Genomic DNA, 24,180 nt, shown 5'->3' with positions numbered 1-24,180 from the left:
CCTAACCTGCCTACCCAAATGACCAAAGGTAAGCCAATTAACCTATTGAATGCAAGCACCCCCTAACCGCACATCCATCTCCCCAGTGTGGAATGGGCGAAAAAACAGCCATGCCAAATGGGCAAGGCTGCAAAAAATTCCCATTCGGCCCCCGCGGGCGACCCACCAATAGCACACTGCAAATTAGGGAAGGGCGGGTGGGTGTCTGCTCCTATGACTGGGTCCGGGCGAACAGGCTTGGCCCAGGGCCTGCAGCCCTTAAATAGGGCCAGCAAGCCCCGCCCGGTCCCCACGTCATTCCAGGCCACGTGGGCCTGGCTTCCCGGCCGAAATCTCATCTCGCGAGATTTCGGCCGAAAACAAAGATGGCGGCCGCCATGGAAGAGTCCGGTGTCTGCCCGGCCCTTCCGCAAAAGCGCCGTGGCTGGTAAGTCGAGCCGGCGATATTGCAGAAGAGACGGAGTAACGACACGGACACCAGAGCTGGATTTAAACTTGGGTCATTTTTATTAAAATAAATTTGCATAATTTATTAATTAAATTAGCATTAATTAGCATAAATTTGCATAAATCAATATATTCAACTATGACCCGGAAACAGTGGACCTGCAGGGTCAAACAAACACTTCCGGGGCGGAAATGACGTAAAAGGTCAACATTCCTGGGCAACTAAGGGCGTAGCTCGATGCTGGTCCAGGTGAGGGACCTCTCCCTCACCTGAGACCCTGCCATGCACTCGCATGAGGGGGGTCCCGCCGGCTCACCCCTACCCTGGGACTTCAATAGCGGGACCCAAAGACAGGTTCCCCCCAAGTGCGCAGGTAGCACCCACCATGAGCTTGGAGAGAACCTGTCAATCATCCCCAAAGATGCCCAAGGGAGAACGCGCAGTTGCTGAACCACCACCCAGATTTCCGCCCCTAACCTGCCACGGAGCGGGGGTCAGATCTCTATCTTGGCCCCCCGACTCCCCCCTCTAACTGCGCCAGCTCACGCAGAGACACTGCAGGTCCTGTAAGAAAGTGGTGTTCCTCAGTTCTGACAGAGGAAGACCAGCAGCCAGGTAAAGCCACAGCTGATCTATGGTGATGCGGGGATGGGCCACAACCAACCCGCCTAACTTTCTGACTACCGTCCCCCGGCCTTAACTCCCCTTCTAACCCGGTGAAGGGCCCTAAGGGAAATGGCGTCCCACCAAGCGATCCCCAAGAGGATCTCGACCACACCACTTGCGCGGAGGGCCGCACAGTGCGAAGCCACCGCAGGCTTCGCGAACCTGGCAGATCGAAACGACCCCCAGGCCCACACAGGTCCTTGCCACCACAGTGCAAGACCCATCACCTGGGCGCCGCAATGGGATGCAGCCCTCCCAGTACCATCTGGGCGCAGCAATGGGATGCCGCCCTCCCAGCACCAACTGGGCGCAGCAATGGGATGCCGCCCTCCCAGCACACATCCAGGCGCAGCAATGGGATGCCGCGCCCGGCACAAACTGGGCGCAGCAATGGGATGCCGCCCTCCCAGCACCAACTGGGCGCAGCAATAGGATGCCGCCCTCCCAGCACACATCCAGGCGCAGCAATGGGATGCCGCCCCCGGCACAAACTGGGCGCAGCAATGGGATGCCGCCCTCCCAGCACCAACTGGGCGCAGCAATGGAATGCCGCCCTCCCAGCACACCTCCAGGCGCAGCAACGGATGCCGACCCCCGGCACCGACTGGGCGCAGCAATGGGATGCCACCCTCCCAGTCCCAACTGGGCGCAGCAATGGGATGCCGCCCTCCCAGCACCAACTGGGCGCAGCAATGGGATGCCGCCCTCCCAGCACACCTCTGAGCGCAACGATGGGATGCCGCCCCTGGCCACCGACTGGGCGCAGCAATGGGATGCCGCCCTCCCAGCCCCACTGGGGGCAGCAATGGGATGCCGCCCCCCCGACACCACCTGGGCGCAGCAATGGGATGCCGCCCTCCCAGGACCAACTGGGCGCAGCAACGTGATGTCACCCTCCCAGCACCTCCTGGGCGCAGCAATGGGATGCCGCCCTCCCAGGACCACCTGGGCGCAGCAATGGGATGCCGCCCTCCCAGCAAGCGGTAGAAACGCCCGTCCCACCGCACACCCCATCTCCCCAGCCAGACAACCAGGACCCAGCCGCCCCGACGGCAGGGTCCCCACCCCCGATGGCAACTTGTTGCTGAGTGGTCTCGGAGCGCTCATGACCCCAAGCAACACCGTCGGTCGCGTCCTGGCGGGGTTGAATAGAAGGGGACCAAAGGAGGCACCTGGCCTAAAATCTTACCCGGACCCTCAACAGGCCGTTCGTACACTAAAACAGGCCGTTGACCGCCGGCGAGCGACTTCCCGAATCCTCCGTATCGAGAGGCCGTTACCGCACTAGTGGCAGCGCCTCTCGAGAACGAGCGTTCCCGAATGGCGGGATCCATACTTGGCCTGGCCAAACCCTACATACTAGCACCCACCTAACTGAGGTAATGAGGTGGAAGGTACAAAATGACCTGACGGCCTGCGATAAGGCTCTGGCCCAACCTTCCGGCACCGTCACGATGCGGAAGTCACCGTAAATCAATAACCCCGCCCCCGCCTTAGACAAAAGGCGAAGCCGGCCAACCTGGACCATAATAGTCCTAACTGAAAGGCCACTCTGCCTAAGCTGGACACAAATATGGCCGGGTACACAACTGGGGCAGGCCAGCTATAGGGGTAACCCGTATACTGCCTGCAATCCCCAAACTCTTCACCTGCCTGCTGCTAAGCCCCCCAGAGTGCCAGACACTCCCGAGAGTGCCGTAGCCCAGCAAGCCCCTACTCTCCACTGCCCAGGAGCCCACCCAGGCTCCAAAGGACAGGAAAAAACCTCTGGCGACACACGTGCCCACGGGGCCAGGGTCCGAACCGGGACAACTGACCACGGGACAAGGCGTCAGCAACCCCGTTATCCAACCCGGGGACATGCCAAGACACAAACAATGTGTTCAGGGACAAGGACCTGTGCACCAAATGGCGGAAAAGCCGCATGACCCTGTCATTCTTGAGGACAGGGCGTTCACAACGTGGACAACCACAAGGCTGTCGCACCAAAATGCACAGTCTTGCCCTAGACTGCTCACCCCAAAGCTCTAGGGCCACTATCAAGGGGAAGAGCTCCCAAAAAAGGTCAAATCCTTAACCACTGCAGAGGCCCTCCATTCTGGAGGCCACGCAGACCAGCACCGCTGGTCACCTAACACCCTGCACCTAACACAGGTCCCCGCAGCATCAGAACACAACTGCAATTCAGCTTCCAAAGAAGCTCTTGCCTCCAAAAAGACAACCCCTTAAAACTTTCTAAGAACTCCCGCCACACGCAGAGGTCAGCCCTGACCCCTGCCCATAAGCGGGTACGATGATGGGGCAAACGGAGCCCCCTCATCGCAGCATATAACCACCTAGAAAAAACCCTGCCCGGCACCACGACCCGGCGGGCAAAATTAAGTATCCCAACTAGTTTCTGGAGCTGCCAAAGGGTGACCTTCCTGCAGCCCAGAACCTAATTTTAGTCAACTTGTCCAGGGGCAATCTAGAAGATTGCACCTCTGAGTCCAATTCAATACCGAGGAAGGTAATCCCGGTGGCGGGGCCCTCGGTCCCCGCAGGGGCTAAGGCACCCCCAACAGAGCCAAAGGGCTTTGAAGACCCGCAGCAGAGCAAGGCAGTGCTCTGCCCGCGTAGTCCCCGCCACCAAGAAACCCTCGAGGTAGTGAACGTCGAGCCCAGACCGCTGCGCCTCCTGAGCGCCCACTCCAATAAGGTGCTCGAGCTCGCCCAAAAGAGAGCATGAGACGGAGCCACCCGTGGGTAAAACCCCGACCACATAAAAACACCCCTGAAATGGAAGCCCAAAAGCCCGAAGCCGACCGGGTGCATGGGGAAGAGCCGGGATGCTGACTTAATGTCGCATTTATCCATAAGGGCTCCAACCCCACACTGCCTTACCATGGCCACGACCGCATCAAAGGATGCGAGCCGGACTAAATAAAGTTCGTCAGGAACGAAATCCTTCACTGACTCCCTTTTAAGAAAAGACAAGTGGTGAATCAACCTAAATTCATCACCCACCTTGCAGGGGACCCCCCTAATGGGGAGACCCCAAGATTCGGGAAGGGTGGCTCCGGGAAGGGCCCAAGGCCCCTCCCCATGTCCACCTCTTATGCTATTCCGGACCGAACAATGCCGTCATGCCCCACAACCAACCTGTGATTGTTGAACCCAAAGGCTTGCTCGAACCCATGTAAGGGATCCTGAATCCCTTGGAGAAACCTAGCAAGAGAGCGGCCGCTCTCGAGCGAGGGTGGTCGTCCCTCAACCAACCCCAATGTTGTTGTTGTTGTTGTTTTGTAAATTAATTGGGCAGGGCCCAGCTTTCCCCCCAGTAGGTGGGGTTTGTAACCTGGACCCCCTCCCCTCCTAACCGTCCCCTTGTAGGGGCAGGGGCACATTGAAGCGGCATGGGAGCCCCGCCTTCCCACACGCATGGCTGTACATACAAAAGGGGGGAAAACAAGCCCCTCTGCAGCAAACCCATGACATGCAAAGAACGGGTCCCACACTGTGGTGGCCCCCATGTCCAATCTCCCTGGCCCCGACGGGTAAGCCGTCAAAAGAGCCTGGGTTGGCGGGGTCAAACCCCCCCGCCCCCGACACACCAGGCCCTGGCAAAAGCAGCCCCAGGGGCCTGTGTTCCTGCACTAGGAGCCGGGGGGGGCAAACCTGGGTACAGGTGTCCCCCCCCCGAAACAAAAAAAACCAAGAAACTGGGACCGAGTGGCAACAATATTTAAATAATTAAGTTGGACCATAACTGCACTGAAGTTTGTCCATGATTTCACTGAAATGCCAAGGCTTGGAACAAACTTCCAGCAGGCCCGGTAGATGAATCCACCGCAACAGAATTCAAACATGCCTGGGATAAACATATATCCATCCCAAGATAAAATACAGAACAGAACAAGGGCAGACCAGAGGGACCAATGGGTCTCTCTTGCCATTATGTCCATGGTTCCATATAAATATGTGAAATAATAGAACCATCATCAGTCCCCTAATTATTAATATAATCTTGTGTACCCGTGATTCTTGTTTTACACATGAAGGAACCGGGGCCACCAGGGCCCCCAAGAGGGCAGCAAAAGGCCCCTGCCCAAACAGGCAGCGCAGCAGCAGGAAGCTGCCACGGGCCCAACTGTCCTCCATTTTTATTTACTTTTATTTATTTTATGTTTATGTATTTTTCTTGTTTTTCGGGGGCCACGCAACGGGAGGGGCCGCACACGCGAGCCCTCCGCCTGAGCCCCCCACGTCCCCAAGGGGCCTTTTTTATTTTTTATTCATTGATGTTTATTTATTTTTATTTCTTTTATGTCTTGTTTTTTGGGGGCCGCGAGACGGGAGGGGCCGCACACGCGAGCCCTCCGCCCGAGCCCCCCACGTCCCCAAGGGGGCTGCCAGAAAGATCCCCCCCCAGAAAGGGGGGGGCAACAGCCAAACGGCACCAGGCCTGGCCTTCCCGCCAGACCCGAAGCCCCCCAAACCATTCCCCCGAGCCTCCGATGAGGCTCTCAAAATGGCGACCGCAACACGCGGCCGCCTTTCAGCTGGGTGGGGGTGGGAGGCCTCACACGTCCGCAAGCCCGTTGCTGCCCAAGAACTCCTTCGGAAGACGGGCAGACCGCCAGCCTCGGATGGGCCGAGCCTGCTGCCCGCGACGAGCAGGCCACCTCCAGCCTCCAACGAGGCCTCCAAAGCGACGGCCGCCTCCACGCGGCCGCCGAAAAGCTCCAGGAGCAGACAGCCAAGTGTCTGCTCCTATGACTGGGTCCGGGCGAACAGGCTTGGCCCAGGGCCTGCAGCCCTTAAATAGGGCCAGCAAGCCCCGCCCGGTCCCCACGTCATTCCAGGCCACGTGGGCCTGGCTTCCCGGCCGAAATCTCGTCTCGCGAGATTTCGGCCGAAAACAAAGATGGCGGCCGCCATGGAAGAGTCCGGTGTCTGCCCGGCCCTTCCGCAAAAGCGCCGTGGCTGGTAAGTCGAGCCGGCGATATTGCATGGAGGGTCCCTCAAAGTTTGGAGTCGTTTCTTACAGGTTATCTTCCTTTTCAAAAATTTCATTTAGCAACCAATTAGAATCATCCCTCATGTTTACAACGTCAGTGCATTCCTATGATTACATGATCAAAACTTCACTTGAAACCTGCATGGTTGCAGCATCTCATGTGATCGTTTTTTGTAGATTCTCAGCCAGCTTCTAACAAGAAAATGTAATAGTGAAAGCTGGATTTGCTTAATGACAGCATGATTCCCATTAATAACTTAACAACAATGGCAACTAGAGCATAAAATTGAGCATGACTTATTTAGCAACCACCTTGCTTCTGGTCCCAGTTGTGATAATAAAGTATATGTACATTTATTCAAGATATTGTTGAACATATTATCAGAAAAATATGTCTATGTACCAGCTGTGTGATAAACATTGGTCTCTGGATTGTATTATGGTATTGTATGGAACTGTGTGTAATATTAATTGTTAGTGTTGTATGTTTAGAACGGTATATGATTGCTTAATTTGGATATCTATTTCAATTCAGGAAAAATATGTTTACATATGTGTCACACACACACACACACACACACACACACACACACACACACACACACTTAACTCTTCCCCGGTACAAGCTGATACAGGAGGCAAGCCTGTCGCCTACAGGCTAAGGCCCCTGCATTACAAGGCAGAGCCCCAGCTTCAAATCCCAGTAAAAGTGTGGCTACCTGATGAGGGCAAATAAGCCCGAAATAGATCTATAGTAGTCTCCCTTTCTTTTTATTATCAGCAAAAATGTTTTACACACACACATACACACACACACACACGTGTGTCTGTGTCTATTTATATTTTCATAGATTTTTACAGGTGTAAATCCAAACCTGAACACACCAAATACACATACACAGACTGTAAGGCTGTCTTATTTTCTTAAAGCCCTTGGCCTTATTTTGGGGGAGATGATGATGATGATGATGATTAAAGTTTTTATTTGGGGACATCTTATTATTTTTGAGGTGTTATCCCTTAACCTCAGCCCGTGGCCTGAAGATCAGTTGAACCAAAGAGGGCCAGAAGTTCTGTCTCTGTTTTTGGCACAATCTTGCCAGAAATTTCTGTTTCTGACACACTCTTGTCAGCCCTAGTGTCGCTGGGCCTCCTCGTTGCTTCCTGTGTAAACAGCACAAGGTGAGGAGGTAAGGTAGGGGAAATGGGAGAAACATGACCCACATGTTCCCCACACACTAGCCAGCCATGCAGAAGGGCCTTACAGAGGTCACCTCCACAAATCCTAGCTACCGCATCCCTTCTTTAAGCGGCAGCTGCAAAAAGAATGCCAGGCCAAGCAATGTTTTTCCCCCCACTCTTGCCTACTTTACCTCCTTATTGTTGCTGGACCTGCTGGAGGCAGCAGCTCAAGCAGCACTGGTCAAGCAGCTCCTGTTTGAATGTAGAATTTGCAGGAGCAGCCTACATGATGATATTCTGCATGGACAGCAGGTGCATGTGGGGTATGTGGGGCATGTTTGCCCTTTTCTCCCCCAAGGAAAATAGCAGAGACCAGCTGCACAGGTGCTTCAAAAGCCCTATTATCTGGACAGGTCTAATTTCACGAAAACATGGTATATACAATACAACATGTCCATGACCAAATTGAGTTCCAACACAAAAATTAACAATTTTTTTCACAGCCAATTTCCCATTCCATGCCTCCCCCTTTTTATTGTAAGCGCCAAATTTCCAAAATCAGGTTTGGGTCATCTTCCAAATCAGTTTGCAACCAAAGTTATGAAGGTTCTATTGTATGTATGTATGTATGTATGTATGTATGTATGTATGTATGTATGTATGTATGCGTGCACACACACACACAAACACTGACCAGATGTTGATATAAAATTGAAAGTTATGGTAAACATAGATAATTTTTAGTGTTTACCTGAGTGGAATTTATTTGCAGCAGCATCTAATTTGGTTGCATCCACTGCAGCATAGATTGGGTAAGGCACTAGCCCATTATTACAAATTTTCTGTTCATCAGATAGATGATGATCATCCAGCTGTTGAGAAAGAAGCTCATAAGTAAATAATCCAAGTCAAGTTACCTATCAGGTGTAAATTCTATGGGTTTAATAAGCAGTTTGGTATATTTGGGTTCTGGGACACTGTGAGTCCTAATCCTGCCTTAGGCACAAAGCCAGATGGGTAATTTCTCTTAGCTCTGGGAAGCAAGAGCAAACCACTTTCAAAAATGAGACCGCCTTCTGCCGCATGAATCCCAGCGACCGGTTAGGTGCCACAGGGTTGGCCTTCTCTGGGTCCTGTCGACTAAACAATGTTGTCTGGCGGGACCCAGGGGAAGAGCCTTCTCTGTGGCGGCCCTTACCCTCTGGAACCAGCTCCCCCCGGAGATTAGAATTGCCCCCACCCTTCTTGACTTTCGTAAACTTCTTAAAACTCATCTCTGATGCCACGCATGGGGGAACTGAGACATCTCCCCCGGGCCTACACAATTTATACATGGTATACTTGTGTGTATGTTTTCTTATAATAAAGGGTTTTTAATGACTTTTAATTATTAGATTTGTTATATGTTGTGTTATTATTGTTGTGAGCCGCCCCGAGTCTACGGAGAGGGGCGGCATACAAATCTAATAAATAATAAAAATAATAAAATCTTGCCAAGAAAACCTCAGGTCTACATTGAATTGACAGCATGTAAGCATGCATATTTTGGTTACCACAATGTAAAAAAGGATATTGATACTCTAGAAAGAGTGCAAAGAAGAGCAACAAATATGATTAGGGGACTGGAGGCTAAAACATATAAAGAACAGTTGCAAGAACTAGGTATGTCTAGTTTAATAAAAAGAAGGTCTAGGGGAGACATGATAGCAGTGTTCCAATATTTCTGGAGTTGCCATAAAGAAGAGGGAGTCAGGCTATTTCCCAAAGCTCCTGACAAAAAGCAATGGGTGCAAACTAATGAAGGAGAGAAGCACTAAGAATTAAGAACTACAACTAAGGAGAAAATTCCTGAATGTTAGAACAATTGATCAGTGGAATGGCTTGCCTCCGGAATTGTGAATGCTCCAATACCGGACGTTTTTAAGAAGATGTTGAATAACCATTTGGAAGGTGTAGGGTCTCCTGTCCAAGCAGGGGGTTGGACTGGAAGACCTCCAAGGACCCTTCCAACTCTGTTATCATCATCATCATCATCATTATAATCATTATTATTATTTTCAAGCATACACACTAGTGGTGGGTTTCACTTATCTTGGCTACTGGTTCTGGAATGGGAGCACACTGGTGCATGCATCTTGTGTGTGCACGATGCTTTTGTGTATGGACAGAGCATTTTTGATTATGTCCAGGCAGGTGAGCCAAGCCTCCTGTCCCCACCCCTACCGGTTCACTCAATCCCGTGTGAACAGGTAGCAACCCACGAGACACAAACCCCCACTTTGTGTATACAAAGAAAGGGGAAAATAAATCGTGGAAGTATAAATCCTGTGATAAATTATTTCAATATTGCTACTTAGAAAATTTAAAGGCAAAAATCTCTTCCATACAAAAGAGAAGCACAGCTTGAAGGAAACATTAGTTTCTTTGTTAATACAAAAGTCTACTTCAGAGAAGGGATTTTAATCAAGTGTACATCTATGTAAAGAAGTGTTAAGTTTTATAAATGCTATTATTCCACTACTTGGTTCACTGAATTGAAGCTACTATGTTACAATAAGAAAGGGTGGTGGTGTCTCTTTTATCTCATTTAACTTTACAGACAAGTGATTTCTCCCTGAGAGTCCAATGAAAATTTCATATGCTTAAGGATACTCACTACTGATACTACTTAAAGGTAAAAAAGCTGAGAAATTGGAACAGAATGAGTGGTGTGGAATGTAATGGAATGCTATCTGCAGGCCACTGAAGTTGACTGTAGATCTGAAGGTCAGCGGTTCAAATCTCATCACCGGCTCAAGGTTGACTCAGCCTTCCATCCTTCGGAGGTGGGTAAAATGAGGACCCGGATTGTGGGGGCAATAGCCTAGCTCTGTTAAAAAGTGCTATTGCTAACATGTTGTAAGCCACCCTGAGTCTAAGGAGAAGGGCGGCATAAAAATAAATGAATGAATGAATGAATGAATGAATGAATGAATGAATGAATGAATGAGAATGAATTGGAATATTCCACTCCACAGTATTAAATACAATCTCTTGTGTTCTTTTTTTCAATAGTATGTATGTATGTATGTATGTATGTATGTATGTATGTATGTATGTATGTATGTATGTATTAGATTTCTATGCTGCCATTCTCAAAGTGACTCAGGGCAGTGTACAACATTGTAAATGCAGACAATATACAGGTATGTGAAGAAATGTAATTATTTTTTTAAAGACACATACAAAATTAATAAAAAATTTAAAAAACCCTTGTACAGTCATTCATATTTATCCAATTCAATCATTCACAACATCAGCTGGGGACAATCTTGTTGCTTACAGCTTCCATGCCCGCAGGCAGAGGTAGGTCTTCAGAGCTTTACAAAAGACCAGGAGGGAGGGTGCGCGAGATGGAGTTTATTCCTGAGGGCCGGGGCTGTTAGAGAGAAAGATCTTTCCCTAGGACCCACCAGCTGACATTGTCTGGCCAACTGGGCCTGGAGAAGGCCAACTTTGTGGGGCCTAATCGGCCACTGGGATAAATGAGGCAGAAGACAGTCCCATTGGTTGTCTGGTCCTAAGCCATGTAGGGCTTTGTAGGTCATCACCAGCACTTTGAATTATGTCCGGAGATCAATTGGCAACCCATGCAACTCATGAATAATTTTCATTTTGTTTTCTTCCATAAGAAAATAATTGTCCATTATTCTCCTTCTCTCTCTCCCTTCCTCTCTCTTTCCTTCCCATTTTTTCTTCTTAAAACAGTTGTGGCAGAATAATAAAATGCAAAAGGTAAATCGAATCAGCTCCCATGAACTCTGAGAAGATCTTAAAAGTCTTCAAGACCAAGGATATACTGACCTATATATTAACTACCACACAGAGAGTTGTTAAATTAATTGTATAATTAATTATCACCAAAACCAAGAAAAACAAATTACCCATAAAAATAAAGAAGCTCCAGTCCCCCAAAAAAACCCCATCCCTTTGGCAGAAAAACAAAACTGTCTATGTTACTAACTTTAAAAGTCGCTACAAAGATCTATGCCACCAATTAAGGACCAAATGTATTAATTACCACATCAATCAAGAAGAAAATTTTCTGTGCGCAAATTCCACACGTGGCTTCTACAACTTTGTAAACAGTAAACTCAAAGAGTCAAGATCGATACCACCCCTTAAAGGACCAAATGTTAAAGAATATAATGATGAAGCTGTTAAAGACAACCTCTTTAACTCATTATTTGGTTCTGTCTAAAATAGGGAGTGCCCTATCAAATCTGACACCTGTCAACAGTGATGTCCCTCATGGCAGCATTCTAGGACCAACACTATTCATTCTTTTCATAAACAACCTTAGTGATCATATTAGCAGTAACTGTGTTCTCTTTGCTAATGATGTTAATCTATTCAACATCACCAACAATACTTCTACCCTTCAAAAAGACCTAGACCATGTATCACAATGGTCTGATAACTGATAACTGACAACTTCAAATCTTAATCAATAAATTCTCTGTCTTAGACATTGACAAAAAGAATCAAAACACAAAAAGCAAACTTTCAGGACACAACTTTGTAGATGACCCTCACTCTCTTAAGGACCTTGGAGTACTCATATCTAATGACCTAAGTGCCAGAGCCCATTGTAACAACATTGCCAAAAGACACTAAGAGTTGTTAACCTAATCTTGCATAGCTTCTTCTCTGGCAATATTAGACTGCTAACCTGAACATACAAATTATTTGCTAGACCAATCATCGAATACAGCTCACTCATCTGGAACTCATACTACATATCGGATATTAATACAGCTGAGAGAGTCCAGAAATATTTCACAAGAACAGTCCTCCGCTCCTCTGCTTGTAGCAGGATACCTTATTCCACCAGACTTGAAATTTTGGGCTTAGAAAACCTAAAGCTATACCACCTTCAATCTGATCTAAATGTAGTTCATAATATAATCTACCACAATGTAATAGATAGATAGATAGATAGATAGATAGATAGATAGATAGATAGATAGATAGATAGATAGATAGATAGATAGATAGATAGTATTGCATTTTGATAGAACCTTTCAGAGTGGGATTCAGCTTGTTGTCTCCAGTTCTGGAGAAATTTTGAGTACTGTAATTTGGAGAACTGTTAAATATCACATCTGACTGGCTCTGCCCCCATCTAGATTAGATTTATTGGATTTATATGCCGCCCCTCTCCGCAGACTCCGGACGGCTATTATCTGCCTTGCAAATCCCAGCTAATAGGGAGGAAATGGGGATGTTGCAGTATCCTTCCTCTGCCACACCCATCAAGCTATGTCCACCAAGCAATGCCATGCCCACTATGCCATGGCCACAGAACCAGTAGTAAATATTTTTGAATCCCACCACTGGAACATTTGCCTGTTTGTTTTTTAAATCACTTAAAATAGTTACAGCATCCATATTTCTAGGGAACAACAAAATATTTATTAAATTGAATTCTTTATAATTCTTTATACTTACATCATGCATCATTATGTAAACTATAACATAACCCCAGAAATCAGTCAAGGAGTATGTGTCATCTTTACTTGATTCAACTAGGCTTTCTAAGGTTTTCTTCCATTCCCATTCTGGATTTACCAATTTGTGATACAACTTATCTTCCAAACTTGGTAGATGTTTTCCCCATTCTTCTTTTTCGTAAATATATGACATACACCTTGAAAATAGATAAAAATGTTGGCACAGCAATGGTGGAGGATCACCCCAAACCTGAAAACTATAGGTTAAAAATGCACATTTTCCAACTTTTCTATTTTGCCTGAGATAGTAGCAGTTATATTCCTGCCTGGAAAAAAATGTCTCAGCAAATCCCAATATTTATTCTTAGTTCCTACTTCAGGAACAAAAAATAGTGGTTATCAGAATTCTGAGCATAAAGCTCATTGAAGGAAATAGGTCATGGAAGAATGTTTTTCCCCCCATCTGGATGGCTGTGGGAGTGATTAATATACACATATAAAACTACTGGCCAAATGTTTAAGGTTGGTTTTCTCAGAAGCTTTGCTTAGAGAAAAAGTTATTTATTTTCATGAATTGATTAATGCAATTTTAAGTATCAAGATATTTCAAAACTCCCTTCTCCTTCCAGTTATGGCTCTCTACTCTCAAATGCCATTTCATGTCATAAATTCACTGACCTCTACAGCCTGCAGAATTGGTAAGGCAATTTTATCAGCTCCCTTGCTTTTTGTTTAGCTGCTATGTCTATAAATGTATAAAACATGCAGTAATATTACTTGTTGCCACTTACCATGTGGAGCCTGATACTCCACAAAGATACATCACTGCATCCAACAGATCTTGTTTTTGCAGTTCTCCCAGGGTTCCCTGCAGTGCAATCAAAGCCCTCAGTCCCCCACCTGAACCCAGCACGGCAATATTGGGGACATTTCCCTGTGGACAGGGACATAATTATTACTTTTGATGATATCCACTGACCATAATATCCATCCAGTTGAACATTGAACATTTAAATATATGATGAATGTGAAAGAAAATCATATATATATATATATATATATATATATATATATATATATATATATTTTATTGCATGCTCTCAAATATATATATATATATATTTTATTGCATGCTCTCAAATATATATATATATATATATATATATATATTTGAGAGCATGCAATAAAATTAAGTCCTATGTACAAAATTAGCCCTAATTAAAGACCCTGCCAACCCTGGGGTACAGGGGGTGTGGTGACAGGCAAACAGGTTTAAAAAAAAGATGCGTGGGATTGGGGGGATGGAGCTGCCATACTTACTAAGCCCCCGCATACCCCAACACCTGCCTCACATTCTTCTTTGGCCACCTCTTCTGCAGCCGCTTGCCACCACTGACACAAATTTCTGTGGCCTCCACTTCACCTTCAAATGCCTGCTGGAAGGCATCAGAAGCCAATGTATTTTTGTCTACAGAGGGCTTTCCAGAAGGCAACTGCAGCCAAAAAGATCAATTCAGAGCTGGAAAGCTCTCTGCAGCTGTTAATAGATCAGCTGCAGATACCTTCTGGCAGGCATCTGGAGAGCTTTCAGCAGGCATCTGAAGGTGAAATGAAGGCTGGGACTAGATGTGTGCAAGCAATGGTTGGGCTGTCAGTGCTACCACTGCAAGATAAGTCAATAATTAGAACCCTCCTGTTTCTTTTTGAAGAAACACAGTATACATATATGTATAGGTATAAATATATATATATATATATACATATACATTTATGTATGTATGTGTGTGGTGTGTGTGTGTGTGTGTTAGTTCATGCAGATGGTTGTGGGTATGTTTGGAAATGTCATTTGATTTGATTGGATTGGATTGGATTTGTATGCCGCCCCTCTCTGTAGACTCGGGGCGGCTAACAACAGTAGTAAAACAGCATATGACAATCCTATATTAAAACAGTTAAAAACCCTTATTGTAAAAACCAAACATACATACAGACATACCATGCATAAAATTGTAAAGGCCTAGGGGGAAAGAGTATTTCAGTTCCCCCATGCCTGGTGGCAGAGGTGGGTTTTAAGAAGCTTATGAAAGGCAAGGAAGGTGGGAGCAATTCTAATCTCTGGGGGGAGTTGGTTCCAGAGGGCCGGGGCTGCCACAGAGAAGGCTCTTCCCCTGGGTCCCGCCAAGTGACATTGTTTAGTTGACGGGACCCGGAGAAGACCCACTCTGTGGGACCTAACTGGTCACTGGGATTCGTGCAGCAAAAGACGGTCCCTGAGATAGTCTGGTCCAGTGCCATGAAGGGCTTTATAGATCATAACCAACACTTTGAATTGTGACCGGAAACTGATTGGCAACCAATGCAGACTGCGGAGTGTTGGTGTAACATGGGCATATTTGGGAAAGCCCATGATTGCTCTCGCAGCTGCATTCTGCACGACCTGAAGTTTCTGAACACTTTTCAAAGGTAGTCCCATGCAGAGAGCATTACAGTATTCGAGCCTCGAGGTGATGAGGGCATCAGACGAACCTGGGCAAACGCCCCCCTCGCCACAGCCGAAAGATGTTTCTCTAATGTGAATTGTGGATCGAGGAGGATGCCCAAGTTGCAGACCCTCTCTGAGGGGGTCAGTAATTCCCCCCCCCCCCGGGTGATGGACGGACGGATGGAATTGTCCTTGGGAGGCAAAACCCACAGCCACTCCGTCTTATCAGGGTTGAGTTTGAGTCTGTTGACACCCATCCAGGCCCCAACAGCCTCCAGACACTGGCACATCACTTCCACTGCTTCGTTGAATGGACATGGGGTGGAGATGTAAAGCTAGGTATCATCAGCGTACTGATGATACCTCACCCCATGCCCTGGGATGATCTCACCCAGCGGTTTCATGTAGATATTAAATAGCAGGGAGGAGAGGACCGACTCCTGAGGCACCCCACAAAGGAGAGACTCGGGGTCGACCTCTGACCCTCCAGTAACACCGATTGCGACCGAGTGGAGAGGTAGGAGGAGAACCACTGAAGAACAGTGCCTCCCACTCCCAACCCCTCCAGCCGGCGCAGAAGGATACCATGGTCGATGGTATCGAAAGCTGCTGAGAGGTCAAGGAGCACCAGGACAGAGGATAAACCCCTGTCCCGGGCCCACCAGAGATCATCCATCAACGCAACCAAAGTAGTTTCTGTGCTGTAATCAGGCCTGAAACCTGACTGTTGAGGATATAGATAATTGGCTTCTTCCAAGGACCGCTGGAGTGCCACCACCTTCTCAACAATCTTCCCCATAAAGGGAAGGACGATAGTTAGACTGGACGATAGTTATTAAGTATGGCTGGGTCCAGGGAAGGCTTCTTGAGGAGGGGGAAGACAAGTGCCTCCTTATAAAGAATTGGAAAGGACCCCCTCCCCAAGGAAGCTTTGACAATCTCCTGGACCCAGATCCGTGTCACCTCCTTGCTGGCCGAAACCAGCCAAGAGGGACACGGATCCAGTAAGCAGGTGGCGGAACTCACAGCTCCAATGGCCTTGTCCACTTCATCAGGTGTCACCAGATCAAACTCTTCCCAGACAGATGGACAAGTACGGGGCCCAGTCACCTTGACTGACTCATTGTCAGTCAACTCTGTTTCCCAATTTATGACAGCATTAAAAATCTGTCAATTAGAACCTTTTTTTAGATCTACTAGCATATCATATAATGTGAATTTATCTTTTGAAATTTAGCATGTCATCCTCCTAGCACTTCTCTTCTATTTCCATCTATGAAATTATTCTGTTCATGTGCAACTAATTACAAAATTTTCATTATACTGGTAACAAAATGCACTATGAATATCATTGCATTTTTTACCACAAATTCCTTACTCAAACTGTACTCAGATACTTATTAAGATATAATATTTGTTTGTGTGGCTAAATGTATTTATGAACACAAATGTTATGTTTTATAAACTATGATTTATAGTTTAGCATCTTGAATCTCCAATGACCTATGCTAGGGTCCTCTTTCTAGACTTCAGTTCAGCATCAACACCATCATATCAGACATTCTCTTAACCAAACTAAATCAGTTAGCAGTACCTGAACACACTTGTAAGTGGATCACAAGCTTCCTAACAGACAGAAAGCAGCAGGTAAAGCTAGGCAAAATCACTTCTCTTCTATCTATATACCAATGACTGCATCTCAAACAATCCATCTCTTAAACTACTGAAGTTTGCAGATGAAACAATGATCGGTCTCATTCAAGACAATCATGAAACCACATAGAGTTGGGAGGTTGAATAACTAGCCTGGTGCGACCGGAACAATCTGGAACTGAACACACTCAAGACTATAGAAATAGTGGTTGATATTAGGAACAACCATCCCATTTTTCAATACTAGACAATCCAGTATCAACTGTGAGAGATCACAGAAGAGGACTTCAAATTTTTAGGTTCTATCATATTTCAAGACTTAAAATGGACATCAAACATAAAAAATATCATTAAAAAAGCACAAAAAATGTTCTTTCTATTCCTCAGGAAAGTGAAACTGGCCAAAGAGCTGCTCATACAATTCTACAGAGGAATTTTTGAGTCTGTTGTCTGCATCTCTATATTTCTCTGGCTCAACCCAACAAGACAGACACAGAGGATAATCAGAACTGCAGAAAAAACAATGCCAACTTGCCTTCCATTGAGAACCTGCATACTACATGAGTCAAAAAGAGGGCCGTGAAAATATTTACTGACCCCTCACATCCTAGACATAAATTGTTTCTTCTACTATCCTCAAAACAATGCTATAGACACTGCACAATTGGACACAAGAACAATGCCATCACTCTGCTAAGCAAATAATTCCCTCACCAATATCAAACTATTCACTAAAGCTGAATTACTATTACTTTTAGTCTTCTCATTGTTTCAATCACCCATCTCCTCCCAGTTATGACTGCATGATTGTAACCTGTAATACATCCCATAGATCGGTTAGGTCCCACAGAGTCAGCCTTCTTCAGGTCTTGTCAGCCAGATAACGTCATCTGGCGGGGCCTAGGGGAAGAACCTTCTCTGAGGCTGCCCCAGCCTTTTGGAATGAGCTCCCCCAAGAGATTTGTTCTGCCTCCACTCTCCCTGCCTTCCGCAAAGCTCTGAAGACCCACCTCTGCCAGAAGGCTTGAGGCCATTGAAACTTTGATATCTTGCCCCGCCCAATGAATGAACGTAGAATGTATGATGTTGAATCTGTTTGTTTAGTTTTTAGCTGTGGGTTTTCTAGAATGAAATTTTATGTAGATTTCTAATATGTTGTAAGCCCCCCTGAGTCTCAGGAGGGCAGTATACAAATTGAATAAATAAGTAATTAATAAATAAACTTGTTGCTTCTATTCTTAAAATTTATATTAATATTGATTGTTTCCTGACTGCTTATTTGTACCTATGACAATTATTAAGTGTTGCACATGATTCTTGACAGGTTTTTGGAGACTTGTATATAAATTTAATAAATAATAATTATTTTATGTACATATATAATTTAATAAATTATTATTATTTTATGTACACTGAAAGCATATACACCAATGACAATTTCCTTGTGTGGCTAATCACACTTGGCCAATAAAGACTTCTATTCTACTCTACTCTACTCTACTATGCACTACTCTACTCTACTTTAGTCTAGTCTATACTATTTTCAACAAACTACTATGAAACAAGCAGAGAAGGGCCACACTTACCTTTCCCTACCGGATCAGTCCCAGAGGCTGGCATGGGCACGAGGGTGAGTGGCAGTGGGCACGCACACTCCCAGAAAAGATTTTTTTCTTTGCATGCACGGAAACAAAGAAATCAGTGAAAATTGCCAAAATCTTGTGCGAGAATGTTTGCACGCATGAGATTTCAACCATTTTCACTGATTTCTTTGCTTCCGTGCATGTGCAGAAGCAAATAAAGGCCAAAAATTGCTGATTTGCACAGATTTTTGCTGATGTCTTTACTTCTTGCATGAGCGGGAGCAAATTCTTGTGTGTGGGTGCGTGAGGGCGTGACAGGGATGCGCAGATGTACACACATTGCCATTTCCGCTAACAGATTAGGTGATCCCAGGCATACCAGGGGCAGCCCAATACCGGAAACAAGTCATTATTTAGTACCAAATACGAATTCAACAAAAAAGTACACTTTTCTCAGTTATCAAGCTGCTGTTGAAATACACTTGACATTCATTCAAATATTTTTCATTGTTTCCTATTTTTCCAATTAATTCTTCCTTCCAATCTCTCATGTGGATACATTTATTTCTAGCCTATTCTGGTCTATCTTCTTTCTTAGATCCTTTCCTTTTTTTAAAAGCTCATAAGGCCCTTCAAATTTCTGTTTGAATGTGAAAAAGGGTTTGCAATGATTTACTATGTAGTTTGTTATTACGCTATTATTGAGATGTTTTACTTTAATTAAATCAATATTAAAGTAAATTCTAACTCTTCCCCTCTCTCAACATTCTTAGCATGTCATTCAAATATCATGTTTGAAAAGAAAGAAGAGGCTACATGTCCATATAGAATATGAATTTTTACCATGGGACATTCAATGTTAAACTTGTGAAGACATGTTTTCACTGTGCATTTTCTTGCCTCTACATTTTGTTTTTCATGATTTGATATATCTGTCGAAATCCGGATGTCACTATTTGGAAAGAAACACAGAAAGGCAGAAATCACTCATGATTCAAATAGTCCTTATCTACAACGCTTGGAAAGAAGTAAGCAGTGGGGTATCACAAGGATCAGTCCTAGGCCCTGTAATCTTTAACATATTCATCAATGACCTAGACAAGGGAATCAAGGGGGAACTAATCAAATTTGCAGATGATACCAAGCTGGTGAGAGTAGCCAATACCCCAGAGGACAGGCTTAGAATACAGATGGATTTTGACAGACTAGTACAGTGGGCCCAAACAAACAAAATGAAGTCCAATTCTAGATAAGAAAAATACAAAACATACATACAAACTAGGTGAAACCACACTCAACAGCAGGGACTGTGAGATAGATCTTGGATTCTTAGTGGACAACAAACTAAACATGAGCCAGCAATGTGCAGTGGCGGCTAAAAAAGCCAATACAATTCTGAGTTGCATCACCAGAGCGATACACTCTAAGACTAGGAAAGTACTAATATCACTCTATGAAGCCCTAGTTAGACCACACCTAGAGTACTGCATTTAGTTTTGGTCACCACACTATAAAAAAGACATTGAAACACTAGAGAAAGTGCAGAAGAGAGCAACCAGAATGATAAGGGGACTGGAAATTAAAACATACGAAGAAGGGTTGTAGAAACTGGACATAGATAGTCTAGCGAAGAGGAGGTCTGGGGGAACACGATAGCAGTCTACAAGTACATGAGAGGCTGCAGGAGATGAGGATGCCAAGCTGTTTTCCAAAGCACTAGAAAGCCAGACAAGGAGCAACAGTTGGAAACTGACCAAAGATTGATTCCACCTGGAAATAAGGAAGAACTTTCTGATGGTGAGAGTGATCAACCAGTGGAATGGCTTGCCTGCATAGATTGTGAACGCTCCAACACTAGAAACATTCAAGAAGAGATTGGACTGCCATTTGTCTAGAGTGACATAGGATCTCCTGTACTAGCAGGGGGTTGGACTTGATGACCTGCAAGGTCCCTTCCAACTCTAATAATAAATATTTAAGAAGCCTTCTGGTCACTTAAAGATTTCAAGTATTATAGATGCAAAAAGATACAATTGTAATGAAATAGAAGGTGGTGGGGTTTTGGAGAGGATTTTTTGTTTTGCTTGTATATAATCTTATTTAAAAAATTAGAAACAAAAATTATATTTTAAATCATTTTCTAAATGATTACATCTGCAATTTCAATTTCCAATTTTTAGAAATCATATCTCAAGTCTATACATAGTTATACTGTAGGCTGGGAAAATTGAGGTTGTTAGGATAATGTCTGAGAACATAGTGGTTTGTAAATTAAAAAGAAGAGGAAGTATAATTGACAAATATCCTCTTCAAAAACAGGTGTCAGCCAAGTAGCAGAAGACAATATTAATTCTCATATGTTTCATAACAGGCATTAATATATAATGATACTGATTAATCAAAATTAATATAAATTACACTAATAAAATGTCAGTGACACTTTATGAACATATTTTACTGAAACCAAAAAGTCGAACTAATGGATAAAATTGCTTCTTATCTGACTGAACATACAAAAGCTAATTCCACTGAAATTTGGCTTGCTCCAGGATCAGCATTTACTGTGAATAACAGAGTTGTTTATTGTCAGTTAATTATGATTTTTTTATTCTCCCTTCTTAGCAAAATATTGATATGATTGGATATATAGTGTAATTGTTAGTAGGTTTAGGATTGCCCTCTATTGGTGCAAATTAGCATCAAGATTTATACCTACCATGTCAATTACTATAAATAAAGACAGAAGATTATCATATGTTCTTTACCTGGAGGTGGAAGCTGGCAATTTGGAAAATTTGTCCTTTATTGAGAGAAAGAGAGAGATTTTATAAATTTTGCATAGGCACAAATTCAGTCAAATGAATTCAGTCAACCTTTATACTGTTCAGTTTAACTCCTGGCTGTGTACTTTTGGAAAACAGCAACATCTTCAATAGCATTTGACATGAAGAAGTAGATGCTAAATATCACAACGTCTAAATGTAAAGATCTGAAATTTGTATAAGACCTTTTGGTGTTCTTTCTTTCCATTGTATTATGCTTGCTTTAGGGGTACAGTAAGATTTTTTAAAAATGGTTCTCATTTTCAGTAATCATGATTACAGGAAATTCTGGAAATTGCAATAGGAAATGTTGAAGTCATATACTTCACTTTTACTGCACCACACTGAAATTTATTTAATTCTAAAGGCAACAAGCAATGACATATTTCAGGTAATAAGAAACAAATTACATAGATTCTTACCATTTTTCTTCTGGTTTGTTGTTGGTTTTTTTAATAACCCAAAAATTTCAGATATTTCTATGGGAAAGAAAATTTTTTATGAAATATCCCACTGTAACATTATACAATTGTTTGTTGCAGTTGCCATTATTATTATTATTTATTGCACTAGCAGCTACATGTTTAGAATGGAAGATGTTGTTCTATGAACTTAAAATATTAGGATGTGAGCTATCCATGTAAAGCTGCTTTTTGCAAATGACTAATGGTGATTATGTCAATGTGGATGGTGTTCAAAAGGTGCTATAGATGTTTTGAGATTGCGCCTAAGCTGCCTGTTAGTATTAGTATTATATTTGGTTTATTTTGCCACATTTTGTGATTTTTTTTCCAGTTCTGCTTTCGTTCTTCGGAGAAGGGCGGCATACAAATCTAATAAATTTAATTTAATTATTTAGGGTTTTTTTCTGTGCTTGCGCAGAAGCTGAGTTTCCATCACTGTGCATGCATCACCATTTTGTTATAGCTGATTTTTTTGGGGGGGGGATTGCACTGTATATGCACATGCACGCAGCACAGCCATGTGATGTGGGAGGAAGCAAACCAGCAGTGAGGTAAGTTGGCATTCACTCCTATCACAGATGATAGATCAACAAATATGTGCATAATTCTGATACTGCACTATTGCCAGTGGCAAAGAATAGAATTAAATTAAATTGTTTAAGGGATGAAAGATGCATCATGATATAAAATGTATTTTTCTTGTATCTTATTAAATGTTATAGTATCCATTATAAATTTATTCAACGTTTTTGGAAAATAAATGTGCTTTGCAGTTTTAGTATGCTACTTTTTCTTTGCACATCTAAAATGATCAGCATTCCTATTGGCCCCAATGTAAGAATTCAATATATAAATTCTGCATTCTTGCCTCTATGATTTATCTGTGAAATATACATATGTAAGTAGCACATCTTATGTCTTAGTATATTGTTTCATATTCAGGCACACAATAAACTATGTCATTAGATTGAAATATAAACCCATCCATCCATGGTTCATGTCACAATTATATTCTAATTCTTTTTCTGTTATACATGTTGCTCAAGTTACCCATAGAACCATCTTCATCTCATTACTTTGGTTTGTTCCACTCAGTTAGGCAAGGAAGGTACAGTATGTGTGATCCATCAGCTAATGCATTCTGAGTGGCAGAAAGAAAGCCTTCTCTCCCATTGCCCTTGGGTTTTTTAGAACATTTCTCCCCCAGAGGTTAAGTTGGACCACACTCTCCTAACCTTTCAAAGACCTGGCAAAGCTGAAGAAGCTGAAAAAGCTGCTTGGATGAGAAGCAAAACATCTTAAAAGAAAAACCAGAAAGTTCAGTTGCCTCTTAAAAAAACACCTTTGGTACCTGGCAAAGATGTACAAATACCTGGGGATGACTCGCTTCCTTAATTAATTTTTAATATTGAATTTTAACTGTATTGCCTCCATTTTAAATTTTTATATTCAATTTTATGGCTTTAATGTATTATTGATACACCACCCATTTTCTTCCTATGAAGGAGACTGACAGTTTTTAAATCTGATAAATAAAATAAAAATATAATAAATTTTTATCATGTTATTTCTAACTCCCATTCTTAGCCTTAAATCCCAAGTACAGAGTCTAAGGAAAAAGTAAAAGCCTTGAGTCTATCTTTTAAGGAAGAGATAGAAGGAATTAGGAACTAATCCTAGTCCTAGTTCCACTATGTAAAGAAAATATTTGTAAAGAAAAAATATTCTCCAAATAGCCATACTCACATTAAGCCAAAAGAAATCCAATTCGTGGAAACTCTGTGTGTCTAAAATTGATGGAGGGTAAATATATATAAGGATATACAGGAACTGCATAATTACATAATACCTTTTTTCCTGATAATCAGGTGCATTTTGAAATCTTTTCAGAAGAAGTATGAGCTAATTCATGTATAATGCAAATTTCTGAAGAAAAGCTCACTGACCACCATACAAAATAAATCAATAGAATAGAATAGAATAGAATTTGTTTATTTATTGGACTTGTATGCCGCCCCTCTCCGCAGACTCGGGGCGGCTAACAACAGCAATAAAAACAGCATATAACAATCCAATATTAAAACAGTTAAAAAACCTTATTATAAAACCAAACATACATACAGACATTCCATGCATAAAATTGTAAAGGCCTAGGGGGAAAGAGTATCTCAGTTCCCCCATGCCTGGCAGTAAAGGTGGGTTTTAAGAAGCTTACGAAAGGCAAGGAGGGTGGGGGCAATTCTAATCTCTGGGGGGAGTTGGTTCCAGAGGCCCAGGGCCACCACAGAGAAGGCTCTTCCCCTGGGTCCCGCCAAGCGACATTGTTTAGTTGTCAGGACCCGGAGAATAGAATAGAACAGAATAATTTATTGACCAAGTATGATTGGGC

The 24,180-nt window shown here is 43.7% G+C and overlaps 1 protein-coding gene across 3 annotated transcripts in view; it reads right to left on the bottom strand.

The window, feature by feature from the left end:
- LOC139154534 (cytosolic phospholipase A2 gamma-like) overlaps window positions 1–23,593 on the bottom strand; it is a 42,645-nt gene extending 19,052 nt beyond the window's left edge. The window contains exons 1-7 of one of the 3 annotated variants that reach the window (XM_070729235.1): window positions 23,538–23,593; window positions 21,750–21,806; window positions 21,271–21,305; window positions 19,349–19,457; window positions 13,579–13,721; window positions 12,786–12,984; window positions 8,047–8,167 (exon numbers count right to left, since the gene is read on the bottom strand). In XM_070729235.1, coding sequence (XP_070585336.1) covers window positions 8,047–8,167; window positions 12,786–12,984; window positions 13,579–13,721; window positions 19,349–19,457; window positions 21,271–21,305; window positions 21,750–21,752 — 610 coding nt within the window. In that variant the 5' untranslated portion in view covers window positions 21,753–21,806; window positions 23,538–23,593. The remainder of the gene's footprint in view (window positions 1–8,046; window positions 8,168–12,785; window positions 12,985–13,578; window positions 13,722–19,348; window positions 19,458–21,270; window positions 21,306–21,749; window positions 21,807–23,537) is intronic. The other 2 variants (XM_070729234.1, XM_070729233.1) reach the window with 2 other exon arrangements.
- Between the last annotated feature and the right edge of the window lie 587 nt (window positions 23,594–24,180).

The sequence above is a fragment of the Erythrolamprus reginae genome, chromosome Z, assembly GCF_031021105.1.
Source record: "Erythrolamprus reginae isolate rEryReg1 chromosome Z, rEryReg1.hap1, whole genome shotgun sequence".
Lineage (NCBI taxonomy): Eukaryota > Metazoa > Chordata > Lepidosauria > Squamata > Dipsadidae > Erythrolamprus > Erythrolamprus reginae.
This window is presented reverse-complemented; position numbering and strand designations above follow the sequence as displayed.